The following is a 16,554-nucleotide window of genomic DNA, read 5'->3' as shown; positions in this document are numbered from 1 at the left end:
CAACATCAGAGTCAATTTGCAATGCAGAATGGGAATAAGTTCAAAATTAATTGTTTTTTTTAAAAGAAGGGACATCTCTTTTCCCAATGGAATCGTGATTTATCAATATCCTTATGGTTTTCCCCAAAAGACAATCTTGTACGTTATCTTAGTCATTTAGTCATCCCGGGTTGAGCTAACCTTGGAAATCATCGATAAAAGAGTGGAAAAAAGAGCAATTGCCTTCGATAAATTATCGATGTTATTTGCCACAATGGCGAACTTTATCAATAAATTATCGCTAATTTGGTTAATTTTCAGCGACGAAACAGTGATAAAAAACCTATCAAAATCAGCAAAAGAAGTGTTCTAACAGGGGTTCGATCGCGCAACCGTCAACTTTGTAGACATGTATGCTACATCTGCGCCATCAAGCCTTAGATAAACTCAAGTAAAGGGCTTATCAGCTATAATTCTCATTTGAAAGCTACTTGAATGAGTTAAAAATTCTTAAGTTTCAGCGATGATTTTCTACGGAATCATTAGTGAAATAGCTCCGAAATATAGCAGGTTTAGCTATGCAAAAAAATCTGAACTATTCATGAACCAGCGCTGGAAAATAGCATTGCTGGGATACTACAAAGAAAAAATTTTTTAACGGTGGGACATTAACCCGGGATTCCAAAATAGTCGACTAAGTTCAACAAAACTTCAAAAACAAACAAAATTTTTGGAATTACCAATACATGACTGCATTTTGCATAGCTATTTTTAACCTGAAAAATGTATTTTGATTGTATATAGTAGATTATTTAAACAGGTGTTCATTTAAACAGTGTTCAAGCACTGTGGAAAGACTATTACTCTACCCGACCTTGTTTTTTTTAAGTTCACAAAAATCAATAGAGAATTTCAGATTTTTGTTCACATTTGTTTTAAAACGTATTATATTTCATTCAACGGTTTGAAAGCACAAAAAAGACGATTCGTTATAAAAGGGCTCAGAAGTTTTCTAACTATTTTGAGAAATTTCCAACTATTTCTGCTCGCTCGAGGAAAATTTTAAACAAGTTTTTTCGAAACTGAGACAGATTTAAAATATTTTTTCAAATTTTTTTCGAATCACAATTGAATGGGTTTACTATGGCACGTTATTCAATAAAAAACAATGGTTATTTATGGTACCATATTTTTTGCGGAAAACAAAAACAAGAAATTAAACGAGAAATAAAAATGAAATATTGAAAAAAACTAGGTGAACCAAAACTTTTCTATGTCTCGATGAAGTACAACTAAGACCAGCTAAAGCTGGATGTACGTGGTTGATATTTTCTGAATTTGTTAAACTGATGCGGGACGAAAAGCGTAATTTCAAAAATTGAATATTGCCCAACACTTTACTTGTTTCCCTACTACTATAAGTCAGAGGAGATTTTGGAAATTTTCCAAATAGCAGAACCTTTTTTTCTTACAAAGAAATAGGAAATGGCCCAGGAAAAAATTCGCGCAACCGCTTCTTTCGATTGAAAATTTAAATCGAAAGTGTAATTTTAAAAATTGAAAAATTTCTAATGAAACGCCAAAGTTCAATAACTTGAGTTTTCGAAAACCGTAAATTTTTTCTGCTAAATGATGCAAGACGTGGCCGGTAAAGTAGAGAAGATTCCCATAATCGAGTTTCTCTATTTATTTCTTAATATGAGAGTTGGAGAGGTAATTTTCGAGTAGATTCAAAAAGCTTACAAAAAACGGTCAATTTTTTTGAAATTTTTACTTTTTTGAAGTCTATAACGTTTTTCTAACAAAAAATGAACATGAAAAAATTATAGAAGTAAGCTTCCAATAACCTGGTGTGTGTCATATCAAATTTCAAATTTGGCTAGATAGTAATCGAGAGAAGTCCTAAACAGTCAACAAGTCAAAATGTTTACATTTCCGAGAAGCAAAGTTTTTTGTTTTTAAAAACTGCGCTAAGCCGCTTATGCAGAACAGATTCATTCAACCTATGTTTTCGATTGAATCAAAGACCCAGGTTTGGCAAAAAACCTAGGTTAATTCTCGAGAAAATAATAAAGTTTTAAAAAACGTTAACAAAAATCTAAAATTTGACTTTTCCCCCAACAGCATAACTTTTTGTTAGGGGTAGTCGCGTATGAAAAGGAACTTCCCACAACTCTTGTTTGAACCCTACCCAAAATTTTATATATATGAGTGTATTTTTTGGTAAAAATAATAAAACTTAGAAAAAAAATACTCAAAAACTAAAAAAAGACTTTTCTGAGGGCGACTACTTTTTGTGTGGAAAAATTATGATTGATCGCTAATGCAGGGGAGCTTCTTACTATTAATTTTCTCCATTAAACCCCTAATCTCAGTTTTGGAAAAATTAGTTTTCAGGAAAAGTTAAAAAGGATTTAAAAAACAGTCAAAAATCAAAAATTGATTATTTCGAGAAGGCCATAACTTTATATTTAAAAAGTCTGAGCATAGCCACTTTTGAGGGAGTCTTTTTCAAATCTATACTAACCTATGAAACCAAAGTCTCAGATTTGGTAGGTTCGTTTTTGACAAAACGAAAAAAAAATCAAAAAAATAGTCAATTATTCACCCTCATATTTTTTCGAAGGCTGTAGACAAAGGGGTAGATCAAAAAGAGACCAGGGGAGTATGCTGGGACCTTAAAATGTTGACCTTAAAATTTTGTGAAAATCGGTAGAAGGGTTTTTGGGAAGAAAAAAAAACTATTTTTTTTTTGCAAAAGTGATAAATACTTCCAATTCTTCTCAAAAAAGGTGAAAAATCCGATCCCACACACTTTCAAACCAGCTGTTTCTATCAAATAGAAATTCTATGCAAAAAAAATCACATAGATTCTTGATATCCAAATTAGCAACTGAACAAATTTTACAAAGTGGAAATAAAGCCGACAATTTTTGAGCAGACACCAGTTGAGCAGAAAAAAAACTGATTTTGTATAAACTTGAAAAGGTTTCAAGTTCCCAATGAAATCACCCTCATTAACTAGTACCCACTAAGTAGTTTATTTTGAACTTTTTTGAAATTGAGCATGTCAGCTGAATAGCAGCATCATGTGACCTCTTTTAAGCAGCATCAAATGAATCACTCATTTTTCTAAAATTAATTTTTAACCCAAAAACTATAGATTCCGATTTGACAACGCCTGCTAATTGCAAGCGTAAGAAGGTCAGAATATAAAAACAGCCCCGAGCAAAAATATTTTCAAATCTTTCTTCAAAATTATGAACAAATAATTTTTTTTTTCATTAGGTGAGAAGAAGTCAGTTTGTGTTAAACGTTTCCCATCTGCAGAAGATCAAATATGCTTCAATTTTTTATCATGTTTGCTATGGTATCAACTAAAGTAAACCAGGCTTGGCAGCTCTGGTTTTTTATTTCAAAAAATGTGTTTGTTTTTTGGGAGTTTTATTTTATAAATATTTTCATTTGTTAAATAAGTATTCAAATTTTTACGGCTGTTAAAACATAAATTAAACAATGTCAGCTTGAATAAAATATAATTGAACTATCAAAGGTGGCTTTAGTTTTCAATGTTTTTAATTGAACCAATCCTAAGTTCTGACCGACTACCTTAAAAATCTGTGCTGTCATTTTATCGCCCATTGCGTTGTCTCCACTGACTTTAAGCTCTAATGCCAGTTTTTCACTTTAAAAATCAAAATTCTAGCTTTTGCAAGCCTCGTTGCCTTTTTTGCAATAAAGAAATAACGGGAAATTTTAGACCCACTTATTTATTAAAGTTCCCTTTTAATAGTATTTTAAGACATCCACTTTTGGCCAAACAGCTCTTGAACCTTTTTGATCACCCTTTAGTGTCAGTACTTATTGTTTTTGAGGACAAGCATAGAGTAAATGAAAAATAATCTATGAAAGTTTGAATATCGTCATAAAAGTCTGGAAAAAATTGAGTTTCAAATTGCCGAACTGCAGGTTTAAAAATGAATATTATGACAATTATGGTAAGTGTGGCTTTATATTAAATTTAGATTGGTAGAAAAAGTTAGGTTGGCATTAGTAGCCGCTCGTATCATTTCGCTAGCCGATTCCGAGTGCTAAATTAGTCTGAAGAGCCAAAGTATTAAGTTTCTTTTTTTTAGATTTGAAATATTTAACGAATCTTTTAGAAATTCTAAATTACGCCTGAAAGCCGACTTTCGAGTCTTCTGTGAAGTATCTTAAAATACGTTGGAAAAAAATTACCCGCTAAAATTCTACCTAGAGGTGAATCGGATCTTGCACCACTTGTGACACAAAGCACGAAATCAATCTATCAAAATCAATAAAGCTAGCGTGAGACAAAACAAGATGGAATTAGCATCGGACAATTTTCACCAAGCCGTAACATCGTCGAAAATACTGTAGCAGAAATACACTACCGTGAAACAAAATCAAAAACTTCTAAAGTTTTAATAAGTCCCCCTCACCCTCGAAACACGCACGGAAACTTTCGCTCGTTAAATGAAGCCATATGAGGTCACTAAGCCGATATAATATAGACCGAAGCCTATCAAGACGAAACATTACAACAAAAAAACAACAAAAATGAAAACTTTAAAAAATCACGATGGTGAAATCACAACCAACATGAAAAGGAAACTTCAAATGCATGTTGCAGAAACTAAATATGTCAAAAATATGTCTGTTGCAGAAATTTTGTTGCTAACAGAGGCTTCCAAAAAACGAGTCCAGTGAGTCCTGTGAAACCAGATAGTCATGCGGAAAAAGTTTAGAACCCGATTGTAATAGATATGTTTTTGCAAGTGTGATTTTTAATCTATAAGGTTAGACCAATTAGGTTAATTGCAAAAGTCTCAGCCCGGAAAATTGTCTAAAATATTGTAGATATTTCCTAACCAGGTGCACAACAGCGGTTCTGTTTCACGAATCGAAATGCTTGTGTGCTGAGCATTACTCTATTAGACAAACGTTCTAAGCGTAGTGGTTAGTTTATCATGCATTCCAGAAAAAAAAACTGAAAAAAAAAAACAAAATTTCAAAAGGATCTGCTCAAAATTTTTCTCGCAATTTTTTTAAAAAACATCCTGTGACATAAAAATGATAATTTCTGAGAATAAATTTTTGTTTTGTCAGTACCGCGATTAGTTATTTTTGAAAAATTAAATTTGTGAAGAATGGTTCGGTGAGTCGTTTTGGCTGTTGTGCGGGTTATGAGAGTTAACTTGCTTATTTGTTAGGACAGAGTTAGAATGGGCCAGTATATCAGATTGGTTTATTTTCTTGTCTCTTTCGTAATTTAGCTTCTGAACATCTATTATGAGGCCAAACTGTGCATTTTGTGGGATGTGAGCTGATTCCGCATCTAGCCAAAAGCAATTTTGTCGCTGACTTTTCTACTTTCTCTGATGTTTTTAATTCCACGAATAATTAGTTAGGACACTGTATTGCACACATTTTGCAAAACCGAAACAGTTGGTGGATTCCTTACGCAAATCATTTAGCTTGTGCTTTGCTAAATTACGCAGTCGCGGAACCCACAACTGTAGGCGAGACCCACAATTTACCAGTGGAATCCGCATGGCATGTTGTTCGTAAAAACCCATAACAAGTATAGTTATTCAACAAATTAAAAACAATCTGGTTTTGTGTGGGTCAGCAGCACGAATTTTGAACACTTCAATCCATTAGCTGCTTACATTTTTAATTCAATTACTGCCAACATTTAAATCTTATTTACTAACAACAAATCAATTCAAGTTAACTCAATCTCAGTCAAAGCCAATACTTCAATCTCCTTGACTGGCAACAGTTCTAACATTTCTACATTTCTACCCAGCTAAAATCTACCATCTAAATCTCAAAGACTAGAAAAATGATAGGTGAAAAACTCAACATTTCTCCAATCTCAAATTTTGAAAAAAGAAGCCAACCGAAATAAACAAATTTATGGAAAAATCCAAATAAATTACATTTCAGGTTGAACCTCATCGTTTCATTTTCAAATTATTTTGTGCAAGAAATATTTGTTCGTGGATTCCGCTTACAATGATTAAGTCTCTACGTTTACTTTCCGCATTTGCACATTAAATATTCTAATTCTAGTTGTTAATTGATCATACAAGTTTCATTTGATCCCTACACGCTTTGTAAAGTGGAAAAGAATGTGTTTAGCGTCTCATTATCTTAAAAATGAGTTTAAATGACCTATCTTAAATCAATTTGAAGCGATTTAATCTGACGCTTACGCGTGTTACAAGAATTTACCATTAACCAAAATAGCAGTTTTCAAACCCAACATGCCTTTGCAAAAAACAATCAGAAAAGAGTTTGTTTTTCCGAATTCGAGTTTCCGACAAGAGTAACTTTCAGCTGTTATGAAAACGTTCATGGAAAGTCAGAACGACAAGTGGGTGGCATCAAAAAAAATTCCTCGCAAATCTACCTTAAAAAAACTTAATGTGAAACGCTACTTTAAAAATAAAGGTAAAAAATGTAAACAAAGGAAAAAATTGATGAGTAAATTTTACTGCAAAGCAGTGCTTACGAGGAAAAAATATACAAAAAACTGCTATCTTCTAGCGAAGGCGAAAAAACGTTAAATGAGACACATTTACTCAGGTAAATTTCAAACAAAAGACTGAAAACTCAAACTACCAAGTATAATGGATTGCTAAAAAGACAACTTAGAATGACCCCGCAGTCAGCTGATGAAGACACCTCAGACAATTGATTCAAACGCTTTGAAACACTTCTTATTTTTTTCTTGCATATCAAGATTTTGACGTGCAAATTTTCTTTAATTTTTTAGTAATTAAAGCAATACAATATTATTATTTAAATCCTGCTATGATTTAAATCCTGCAAAGGATGAAAAATTTGAGTTCTTGCATATGAAGATGGGCAGATGCTCCTTCCGACATGGTACAATTGTTCAATAGCTTCTTGATGGTTTCAAAATAGTTGGATACCTATATATCGGTGAAAATTTTGGTTTAATTATATTGTGTACTTATGCTTCAAAACGCGTGTTTCTGATTTAGCTGTTTCTTATCTTGCCATGAACGTCCGATTGAGTAAAAAAATGCCTTTTTGGCCATATTCTGCAAGCTGACTATCTTCGCAACAGTATACCTGTTCAAAAATGCTGGCTCTTTTTTTTCTGAATTAGTTTTGAGTAAACCTTTACTTTTTACTCAAAATTATGAACAAAAACTTTCAAACTGACCGTTTTTTTTTTGCGTCCAACATGAGATCATTTTCACAGAAAAATTACCGTAAATGTATATCTCTACCATTAATGCAGAAATCAGCTCGCTTGACTTCGCCAGAAATTTTCTTGAACTACCAACTAATTAATCTCAGTTTTACTTTTGAAAGGTAACCCATGTTTACTTAGTCACGTTTACTCAAGAAGTTGCATGTACACTAGTTAATACCTTCAGCTTTGCAAAGTTATTAAGCCAATTTGTGGAGGTACCTTAGGTTGAATCGTATCTAGTTTATGGTACAGTTAAAGTGGACCACTTTGGCCCTAGACTATGAAATAAATTTTTCTCAAGATTTTAATCTGATTACAGTAAAAATGGGACCAAAAAATTGCAATGAAAAACCTTGAAACGACGTTGCATACCCAATCACAATAATGCGCAAGAAGTTTCACACCACTAATTTCAAACTCAGAACCCAATTTTAGATAACACAGATGGTAACTTCCTAAATGGCATAATTCCTAAATGGCATAAAAAAAAGAAACTTTTCCCAAATGGCATAAATTCTAAGTTTTCATTGTAAGTCAAACGTTTTCTATCAGTTTCTGGCAAGATTCTTTATTTTGACCACAAGAAGCTAACCAATAACCGAAAGCGTTTGATTAAAAAATTCTGCATTTTTTTCGAGATAAAAAGTCAATCAACATTTTTATTGACAACTTGACAAATTTTCTCATATTGTTCATCAAAAATTTGTTCTCCGATTTTTTTAATGCAACTGTTGCATGAAATTTATACCATTTGGGAAATTTTTCCTTTTTATGCCATTTGGGAATTATGCCATTTGAGACGTAATCACACAGATGTATAGGACCTTTTGCGTGGTTTCATGGGCGGATCTAGGATTTTCTCGAGGGAGGGGGCGGATTTTCAAAATTAATCAAAAATTTTGTGTATGTTTTTTAAGGTCGACCAAATTGATTTACCGAGTTCTACGATATCACTTATAAAGACCCTAAATTGAACATTTTTCTTGTGTCTCAGGCAAATTTTTGAATAAACAGGGCCAAAATGCCATTTATAAGAAAAGTTCCACCAAAAACTCAAATTTTCTGCGAGCGCTCACCTTCAAACTAATTAAATATTGGCGCCAAAGGTGCCTCCAGAAAAACATAAGGGTCGGTCGGCCGAGAGTAGATGTCATAAAATAATAGCAAAAGCAGGATCCTTTAGTTGGTTAGGGGTCGAATCCCTGAGGGGTAAGGGGCGTCCGCATTTTGAGTTACGACTGAAATACCTCCAATATGATATATAAAACAGTGGTTCTCTAATGTGATAGGAAAACCGTCAAAACCACAAGAAATAAGATTTAGCGTTCACAGCGACGCAACTAAGCCGACAAAAAATGGGTAGAGTCCCATTGAGTCTAAAACAAAAATATTGTTATAGTTTTACAACTTAAATTGTTCAAATTAATTGCCATGAAATTTTTTTCATTTCAACAAGTTAAGATTTAAAACCTTGAAATCTTTCCACACGAACTACCCGAATTTTTCAAAGAGAAAATTCAATCAATTTTGTTTTTAAGCGACACAAAGCAGGCAACTAAGAAAATAAGCAGATAAAACATAATCCGGAATCTTTTAGGCCGCAGAAAGCTCTTAAACGAAAAAAAAACGAAAGAAAAAACTAAGGAAATATATACAACTTCCCGGCTATTAATTTTAAAAATTACAGTAGTAAATCAAAAGCACTGGCATATACAATGAAAACTGCTGACAGCATGAGAACCTTCTCCAATGTGCCAGCTAAGTCGACAGCACATGAGCAGACAACGTAAGTCCGAGAATTCATTTTCCCCGAGAAACGTTTTCTCAAGCATACTGAAAAAAAAAGTCCTGCTGTCTCGAATCCCAGACCATAGGGTACAAAAGCAACCGCGTTACCTTTAAGCCCAGTGGTAAGGAGTCTCGAAAATTTTACGGTCAACTAATAACGCAACTGCAACACTTACAGATTTGTAAAACTTGTTAACTGGAAAAAGTCTAGTTCCCGATTACAAGACACTTGCTCTCGCAGGTGTGAAAAAAAAACAAAGACACCCGAAGACTTAATTCCTCTCCGTTTTCAAAAGTCGGAACAACAATGCAGCAAAAGGCTATTTTTTACGCGGGCAACTTCCATATTTTATAAACTCAAGATTTTTTTTCTTACTTCTGCACCCTATAAAGCTGAATATAAAGCTTATCGAATCTTAAGGAATTCGCTTACGAAAATTTCTATGTCGGCTATATATCTTTGGAGAAAACGAGTACACTAATAAATCTACTCTGGGAAAATAAGTTATGAAAAAATTAAGCAACAATCAAAGGTATACAACTATCTAAACAAAGGCACCAATGCTTGTAAGCAACACAAAGTTTTGCTTTCAAAGTTTAAATGTTATATTTGCCGTCAAATATGTTTACGATGTGCAAACTCATCAATATTCTGCACATTGTTTATTCCGATGTTGAGATCATGATCTGCGTTATTGTCGTCGACTGTCCTTGTGTTAAGAAAACGAACATCGAGGCCGTCAAACGGGTTAAAGCCATCATCTGAAAAATAAAAGAAATTAATATGGCTGAAATTGCCTTTTTTTAGTTAACAATCTCGCTGGATTGAGGGCCACCATGATTTGTGATTGTTGGTTGAGGCTGAGACACAATTACCCAGCCCAAATAATAACCTAAGTTACAGGGGGCATAAAAATGGTTCTCCGTAAAAGAGTTTATTTAGTTGTATGTTGGTCCTTTCCCTCGTTAAAAATTTACCTTTACTTTACACAACTCAACGAGTTTTGAGAAAAAACATTTTATCAATTAAAAGAAAAAGGTTGTATAAATTTCGACTCACCAATGGGGCATATCCACCTCAAGGGTGCTGCGTCTAAAGCTACGTCCAACATAGAGTCCAGAGCTGAATTAGTAGCATCTGAAACATTCAACTTCAAATTTACCCAACAGAATTTGCGACGAAAACTTAAATGATTGAAACATTCATTTTTCGCAAAAATTGGCTGGAAAGTTGGTTTGAAACTTTTCAGGTATCTTCCGCATTTTTATACATTAAGAAAAACAGAACGGGATTCAATGTTTATTGCATGAAACGTATGCGAGTAAAATTCATCAGCATTTAAGTCTGGAACTTGTGCAAAATTAATAACACATCGAACATTACCAATCGAGGATTAGAAACTAGTAATGAACGCCAGTAAACTTTCGAACTTCAAAGAAAAAATAAGATGCCGTTTAAGCTCTTTGAATGTCTAGAACGATTTATGATTTGCGCTTCTTTGATATCATTAACCCAACATGAGAAAACTGGTTCAAAAGGTAAAGTTTTTATTCCGCAGGAAACTTTAAAATCAAATTCCACTTTCGAAATTAGAAATCGTTTACGTTTTTTTGCGCCATTTCCACGTTCGTATTTGGAGAGCAATATTTACGTCACTTTGAGAAGATGAACTTCAATTGAACTCAAAAAGTGCATAAATACCTAAATGCAATCATGAATGCATCAATATGTATGAATGGACATCTGTAGTTATTAGACTTTGACGCACATTTTAAGACTTTTTCCTAGAAAAAATTCACCAAGACATATATAAGAGTCTTCACTACGTTCATTACTCTTAAAAATAAAAAAAAGCAACGTGGAATGCGAAAAAGCGTGATTTTGGAAAATCTAGCTAGATGAGAAAATCTCACAACAACGAATGAAACAGTTTTGCAACATTGTTTAATATACATTGTTTGCGCAACGAGCTTGACAATTTTCAGGCAACTTCAAGTTCAGATTCAGTAACGTTACAAAACATTTGTGTTCCGACCAATGAAAATGGCAAGAAACTTTGTATTCGGGTAGTTTTTACTTTTTCTTTTGGTTCCAACCATTGAAAATGGAGAAGAACATTGCATTTGAGTGTTTTAGTTTTTTTTTTGTTTTCAGACATTTTTTCGGTCCTGAATGGAAAAAGCTATTGCTTACATTAATAAGGCGCTGCTGAGAACAGTTTTTGGTTTTCAGCGACAAGGCTAGAGCACCAACCCTGGTAACTCACTTCCCTCGATGAGAGGCAATGCTCGCCCGTACAAAAATTTGCAAAAACAATTTCTTATAAATTTCGATTTTTTTTCTCGATACTCATATAAAAGAACTTCAGTCGGTCCATTGATTGTGTATATGAATACATCAACCATCTAATTTGGTATGCTGATGTCTTTTTACAGCGTATTACCGTTTTTGCTTGGGGGTAGGGAGATAGCTCAATCGATCCGATTGTCGTAAGTCAGAGCTTCGAAATTTGATGGTTGTTTTGCACAAGGGGCGAATCTACGACTTACCGTCGAAACAGGCAGATGTTCTGACTACGCTTGATTTTCTAATGCACCAGAAATTTTCAAAGAGCCATTATGGACGTTTTTCGAAAACTTTATGGTTAGTCGGCCAAAAATTGGTTGTCGTCACGAGACGTACAGTGCTGACTTAAAGTATACGGACAAAACGCATAAAAATAGAAGTTTCAAACGTGTTTTTCTCAATTTGTGTTACGTTTATGGGAAAATGATGACAAAACTTGCTTACATTCTCAGCAGAATTAATGTAATGTAATTTTTTTGCGCCCAAAAATTTATTTGAATTCGGGCCCAAAATTCTTCCCCAAAAACGGATCAATTTTTTGTTTTAGTCAGTCAAAACTTAAAACAATATCCTTTTATTCTAAGACACTTTTTAAACGTTTTGCGCTATTTTGTTTTGGAGATTTAACCCTTCGGACAATTTGCTGGGCTATGTAAGAGGCACACTTTGATATACTTGTCACTGATCGACAAAGTAGTTTTGGCGTAATTTTTTAAAGCAGCCAAAAAGGATCCAATTTTGGGGTAAAATTTGGGCCCGCAAAGCAAAATGCACCGTATTAATTCTTCTAAAAATCTGAAAAAGTTTCGCGTCCTTCAGTTTTCATCTAAAATCATCCCAATTTGAGAAAAAACGCGTTTTAAATTTAAAGTTTCATGCGTTTTGCCCGGATTTTTGAATCAGCACCTTATTACCAACGAGACAATTTCATTGCTGAGGTGGCTGCCACGAACTTATAACCGCTATTGCATTAAACGAAAAAGAAATCAAAACTCAAAAATTTCATGAAACTAATTCTTATTTGCACCGATTGATTCCAAACTTGTACCAATATTAATTCATTCATCACTTCTTCACGCCGAGAGCTAAATATAAATCTTGCATCAGATGAAAACGGTTTTCACATTTATAAAGTTTGTTCACTCGTATCAGGACAAATATTTTTTACCATATTTGAGTGATTTTCGAAAGTGTTCACTCAACGCGTATTGATTTTTCAGGCGTGTTAAATAATTTTGTTCATGTACACCATATTCCTTTCACACCACTGACAGTTACGATACGTACTCTTGAATTTGTTCATAAATTGATGCAGACTTCGTGTTAATATCTGTCTGAAGTTGCCAGCACATAGCGGACAGACAAATCTGTTAACGAACTAATTTAGAAATGTTAAGGTCAATCATATTACATAATAGAAAAATCATCAAGCCAAATGCGTACAAGTGGTAAATTCCTAATTACGTTTTGTGCTTAGAAACAATAGCAGTTCCAGAACAAATTCCTGGACACTAGGAATTCCTATGATTTTTGTTACAAAGACTAAGCTGCAAATCGCATACACAAGTGAAAAAGAAAAAGGAGAACAGAAGCTCTCTATGTTTAAAAAAAAAGAAAATGAGCCCTGAAAAAAGACAGGCCTTCAAAAAACTGTTGAATCTTTATGTCTAGCAAGACATTTGCAATCATCACTATGCCACGACTGCCTCCAATCAAAGATCATATGCTTGGATATAAATCATGCTAGCAAGCAAGTGGCTTAATTGAGCGGATGCAATTCATATAGTTTAAATCACGAGTTAAATTTCCTCGGACATTGGTGGAAAAAATGGTCTGTTGCGCATGTTCACTGAAACGCCGTTTGTTTCCTCTTCAATAAGTATTTAGCACTTCAATGGAATAAAGTTTGCTTGACTCGTTCAAATTGAAAATGAAATATGATCATATAAAAGCTCTTTTGTGAAGTATCGTCACAAAAAGATATGAAAGTCTACTTTAAAACAATCAAATAAATCTCAGGTTTGGCAATATAGCTATTTTTTTAAATTTCAATTGAGGTTGTTCTTTTATCTCGGTTCGATGTCAGAAAAGCTTAACTGGATAACTGAAAATTCCATTTCATGAAAGAATGTTTTATTGTTTATTGTGGAAGCAAAAATTCAGGAAAACTTTTTTATCTTATTAAGTTGAGCTTTTGAAATGAATGGTTTCGAAGCCTTCGCAACAGATTTTTGAAATGTTATTTAACTCCTTTCGGAATGTAAACGATCGACATCCCCTTAGTTTTTTTTTATTCTTACATACATCCAAATCAATACATATCACTACAACTAGAAATGATTCCGTATGCCCTGTTAAGTTGTTTTGGACCAAATTGACTATAAGAAGTCTTATAAAAATTGAGCTATTTTTACCTTTGAGAGATGGGAAAACATACACGAAGAAGTATGATGCCGGGGTAGCCACGAGACCAAGCGCACTCTTAGTGAAAGTGCCCGTTGCACAGAATACGTTGACCACCGCCACGATAGTAGTCACCGGATTAGGGTAGTAATTTGCTCTACGGAACGCATCCCCGAACAGTGGTCGCTCCCTAGGAACAGATTGCATCCATTGTCTGTTGGGTATCATTATTGCTTTGTCGTCTGTACAAGACTCTGATAGTCCTAAGTGGATACACGAAGTTCTTGACAAGTAAAAGACAAGAACCTTGGTAATCAGATTTCTCTTGTAAGTCCCGGAGAAGATAAGAAATTGCAAAAGCTGAAGGCAGTTTTGCTCTCGATGATTTTGCGGAATTCTGTATCTGCTAGAGCAAGTCCGCTATACAGAAGAAATGCGTTTCGTTTAATTAAGTAACGAATAAGAAAGAATTTTGAACTAAATATTAGCCGTAATCAGCTTCACGTCAAATAAGCCACAATTTCTAATCAAAGGTTTGGTCAGCGAGAAATTTTGAAACCAAAAACTAATTGAATAATCCGTGAATAAGGCCAAGTTTAACTCTCATAGCTAAAAATAACAGTTTGGAAAGATAAGGATTGATACAAGGACGAATTTAGAATTCAGATCAAATGTATTCAACTTCGAGTTTGTTTCGGCTGCTATCCTTCATCCGATTGGACATTTCGCTGAGAAAATAAAACAGAGGTCAACCTCCGTTTAAAGGAGATAGTAGTCACGGTTATTTACTTCAGCTAAGGAATATTCATATTCAGTTTGCAAACCACAAAAATAATGACGCCACTGAATCAGTACAAGTCAAACGTGGCAAACACTTATTACTAGTAGGTCAAGTTATCGTTCAAGACGTAGCAGTAACTATCATTAACTATTCCGATTTGAGAAAGCCCGAATTACCAAAGATTATGATTCAAATAACGTATTTTTAATCAAAGAGATATAAAATACCAATGAAAAAGTAACTCAGAGTAATTGAGGTACAGAGCAGAGCACAGACAAGCTTGTTTCAGATCAAAAGCTACAAAAACTAAATCGATTATATACTTCACAGTCAAAAATCATAACATGACGACAACTCATTTTTTAAGCATTGTATTATATACAGACAGAAAAATCGGCGCAAGTTTTCACTTACTGTTATATTGATATAAATTGAATGCGAAATAATGCAACAAATGGCGTGTTCATAAAATACACCAAAAGAGAATCATGTTGAATGAGGAACTTAAATTCCACTAGATCAGCTTTGCAAGCTCATCAATAAGCTGCATGATCAGAGAATGCACAGTAAATTCACAGTAATTTCAGTTACATCACATCTGAAAAATAACAGAAGTATAATAACAAAAATAATCAAATTAAAACTTCTTAAACTGAAACTGATTATTAACAAGACTGCTCGTATCAGCGCGATGCCCTGATTGTTTCCACTAAACGTATATTGGTCTTCAGCTAAAAAAAAACCGACGATATTTTCAAAAAAAAAACATTTAAAAAAATAATAACTTTTGAAAATTATCCCACACAAGCTATTTAAAGTAAAGTGATATATTTAGCAATTAGCAACGAGCATGCTTCAATTCAATTTGGAACAATTTCTGAACCAAATTAAGCCGCCACTTTCGCAACAAGACTGCTCGTATCAGGGCAAAGCCCTGATTGATCCGACTGTCCATAAACTGGTCTCGAATAGTTTTTGCTTGAAGAATTATTGACAAACTATGAATTTTAAGCTGAATATTAAGAATCGTATATGGACATCAACAGCTATTAGCCTGCCTCAATTGAATTTGGAACGATTTTGTGATGCCGGATAATTCGCCACGCCTAAATGTTAGTCTTTTACTGAGCGTTTCACCGCAACATTTAAGTCAGGATAGTCTAGTGGTGAGTGTGACCCTTCTGGGACCACGATGATCCATGAATCGATTCTCTGAGGGAAATATTTTTGAGAATTCGTCACTTTTTTTGAAAGTCGAAGCAACATGATTACTCTTTCTGGGCTGAGCCCAAAAATTTTCCGACTGCCCTTAAAAAACAAGGAATTTTATTTATGTTAATTATCAGTTAAAAATTAAAAAAACTGGAAAACAAATTTAATTTTTTGGATTTTATTTCGACATGTACGGTGCAGAGTGATGCAAAAAGCGTATAGCAACGTATTAATAGCTTCAAATAGCTTGACTTAGATCAGATTAGAACTATTTTGAGCCTAATCAAATCGACGCGCACACGCGGAATAGAATAATATATATCGCGCGTTCATTGTCCTAAATTAGCCGAATTGTCTGTTTTCAGAGCGCCTATCTCTACAAAAATAAGGTAAAATATCTTCTTAAATTTGAGTTCAAGGAGTCAGTATTCCAGGAGGTATGCAATCAAAAGTCGAAATCTATCTGAAGAAAAACTCAGATCAAGGAACTAAAAAGTAGCCTTTTATTCATTCCTGTTGATAGCTCAAACAAGCAATTTATCAACAAGAGAACTTGACAATGCAGAATTATTTTAATTTAATTTGAAGAATGACAAAATCGATCAGCTAAGTCGAACAAATTCACCTTAGCAAAAAGTTCAAATTAACAAAACAAACATTTCAATCAGTTTATTACCACTGTCACTACAATTTATTCTGAAAAACAATTAGAAAAATTAGTGCAGATACCGAACATTTGGAGCCATTTCTTCAACGCCAGAAAAACTTTAGTACATTTAATCAGGTAGG

General features: G+C 33.8%; 1 protein-coding gene across 1 annotated transcript; it reads right to left on the bottom strand.

Moving 5' to 3' along the window:
* Positions 1-9,479: 9,479 nt before the first annotated feature.
* Positions 9,480-15,156, bottom strand: LOC134857161 (uncharacterized). Its single transcript, XM_063873538.1, has 3 exons — positions 13,784-15,156; positions 10,083-10,160; positions 9,480-9,784 (listed from the first exon to the last, which is right to left on the bottom strand). Exons 1-3 carry the CDS (start codon positions 13,998-14,000, stop codon positions 9,639-9,641), a joined length of 441 nt encoding a protein of 146 aa, XP_063729608.1. The 5' UTR covers positions 14,001-15,156; the 3' UTR covers positions 9,480-9,638.
* Between the last annotated feature and the right edge of the window lie 1,398 nt (positions 15,157-16,554).

The sequence above is a fragment of the Symsagittifera roscoffensis genome, chromosome 1, assembly GCF_963678635.1.
Source record: "Symsagittifera roscoffensis chromosome 1, txSymRosc1.1, whole genome shotgun sequence".
NCBI classification, from domain to species: Eukaryota; Metazoa; Xenacoelomorpha; order Acoela; family Convolutidae; genus Symsagittifera; species Symsagittifera roscoffensis.
The sequence above is the reverse complement of the archived record's forward strand: the minus strand, read 5'-3'. Positions and strand labels throughout refer to the sequence as shown.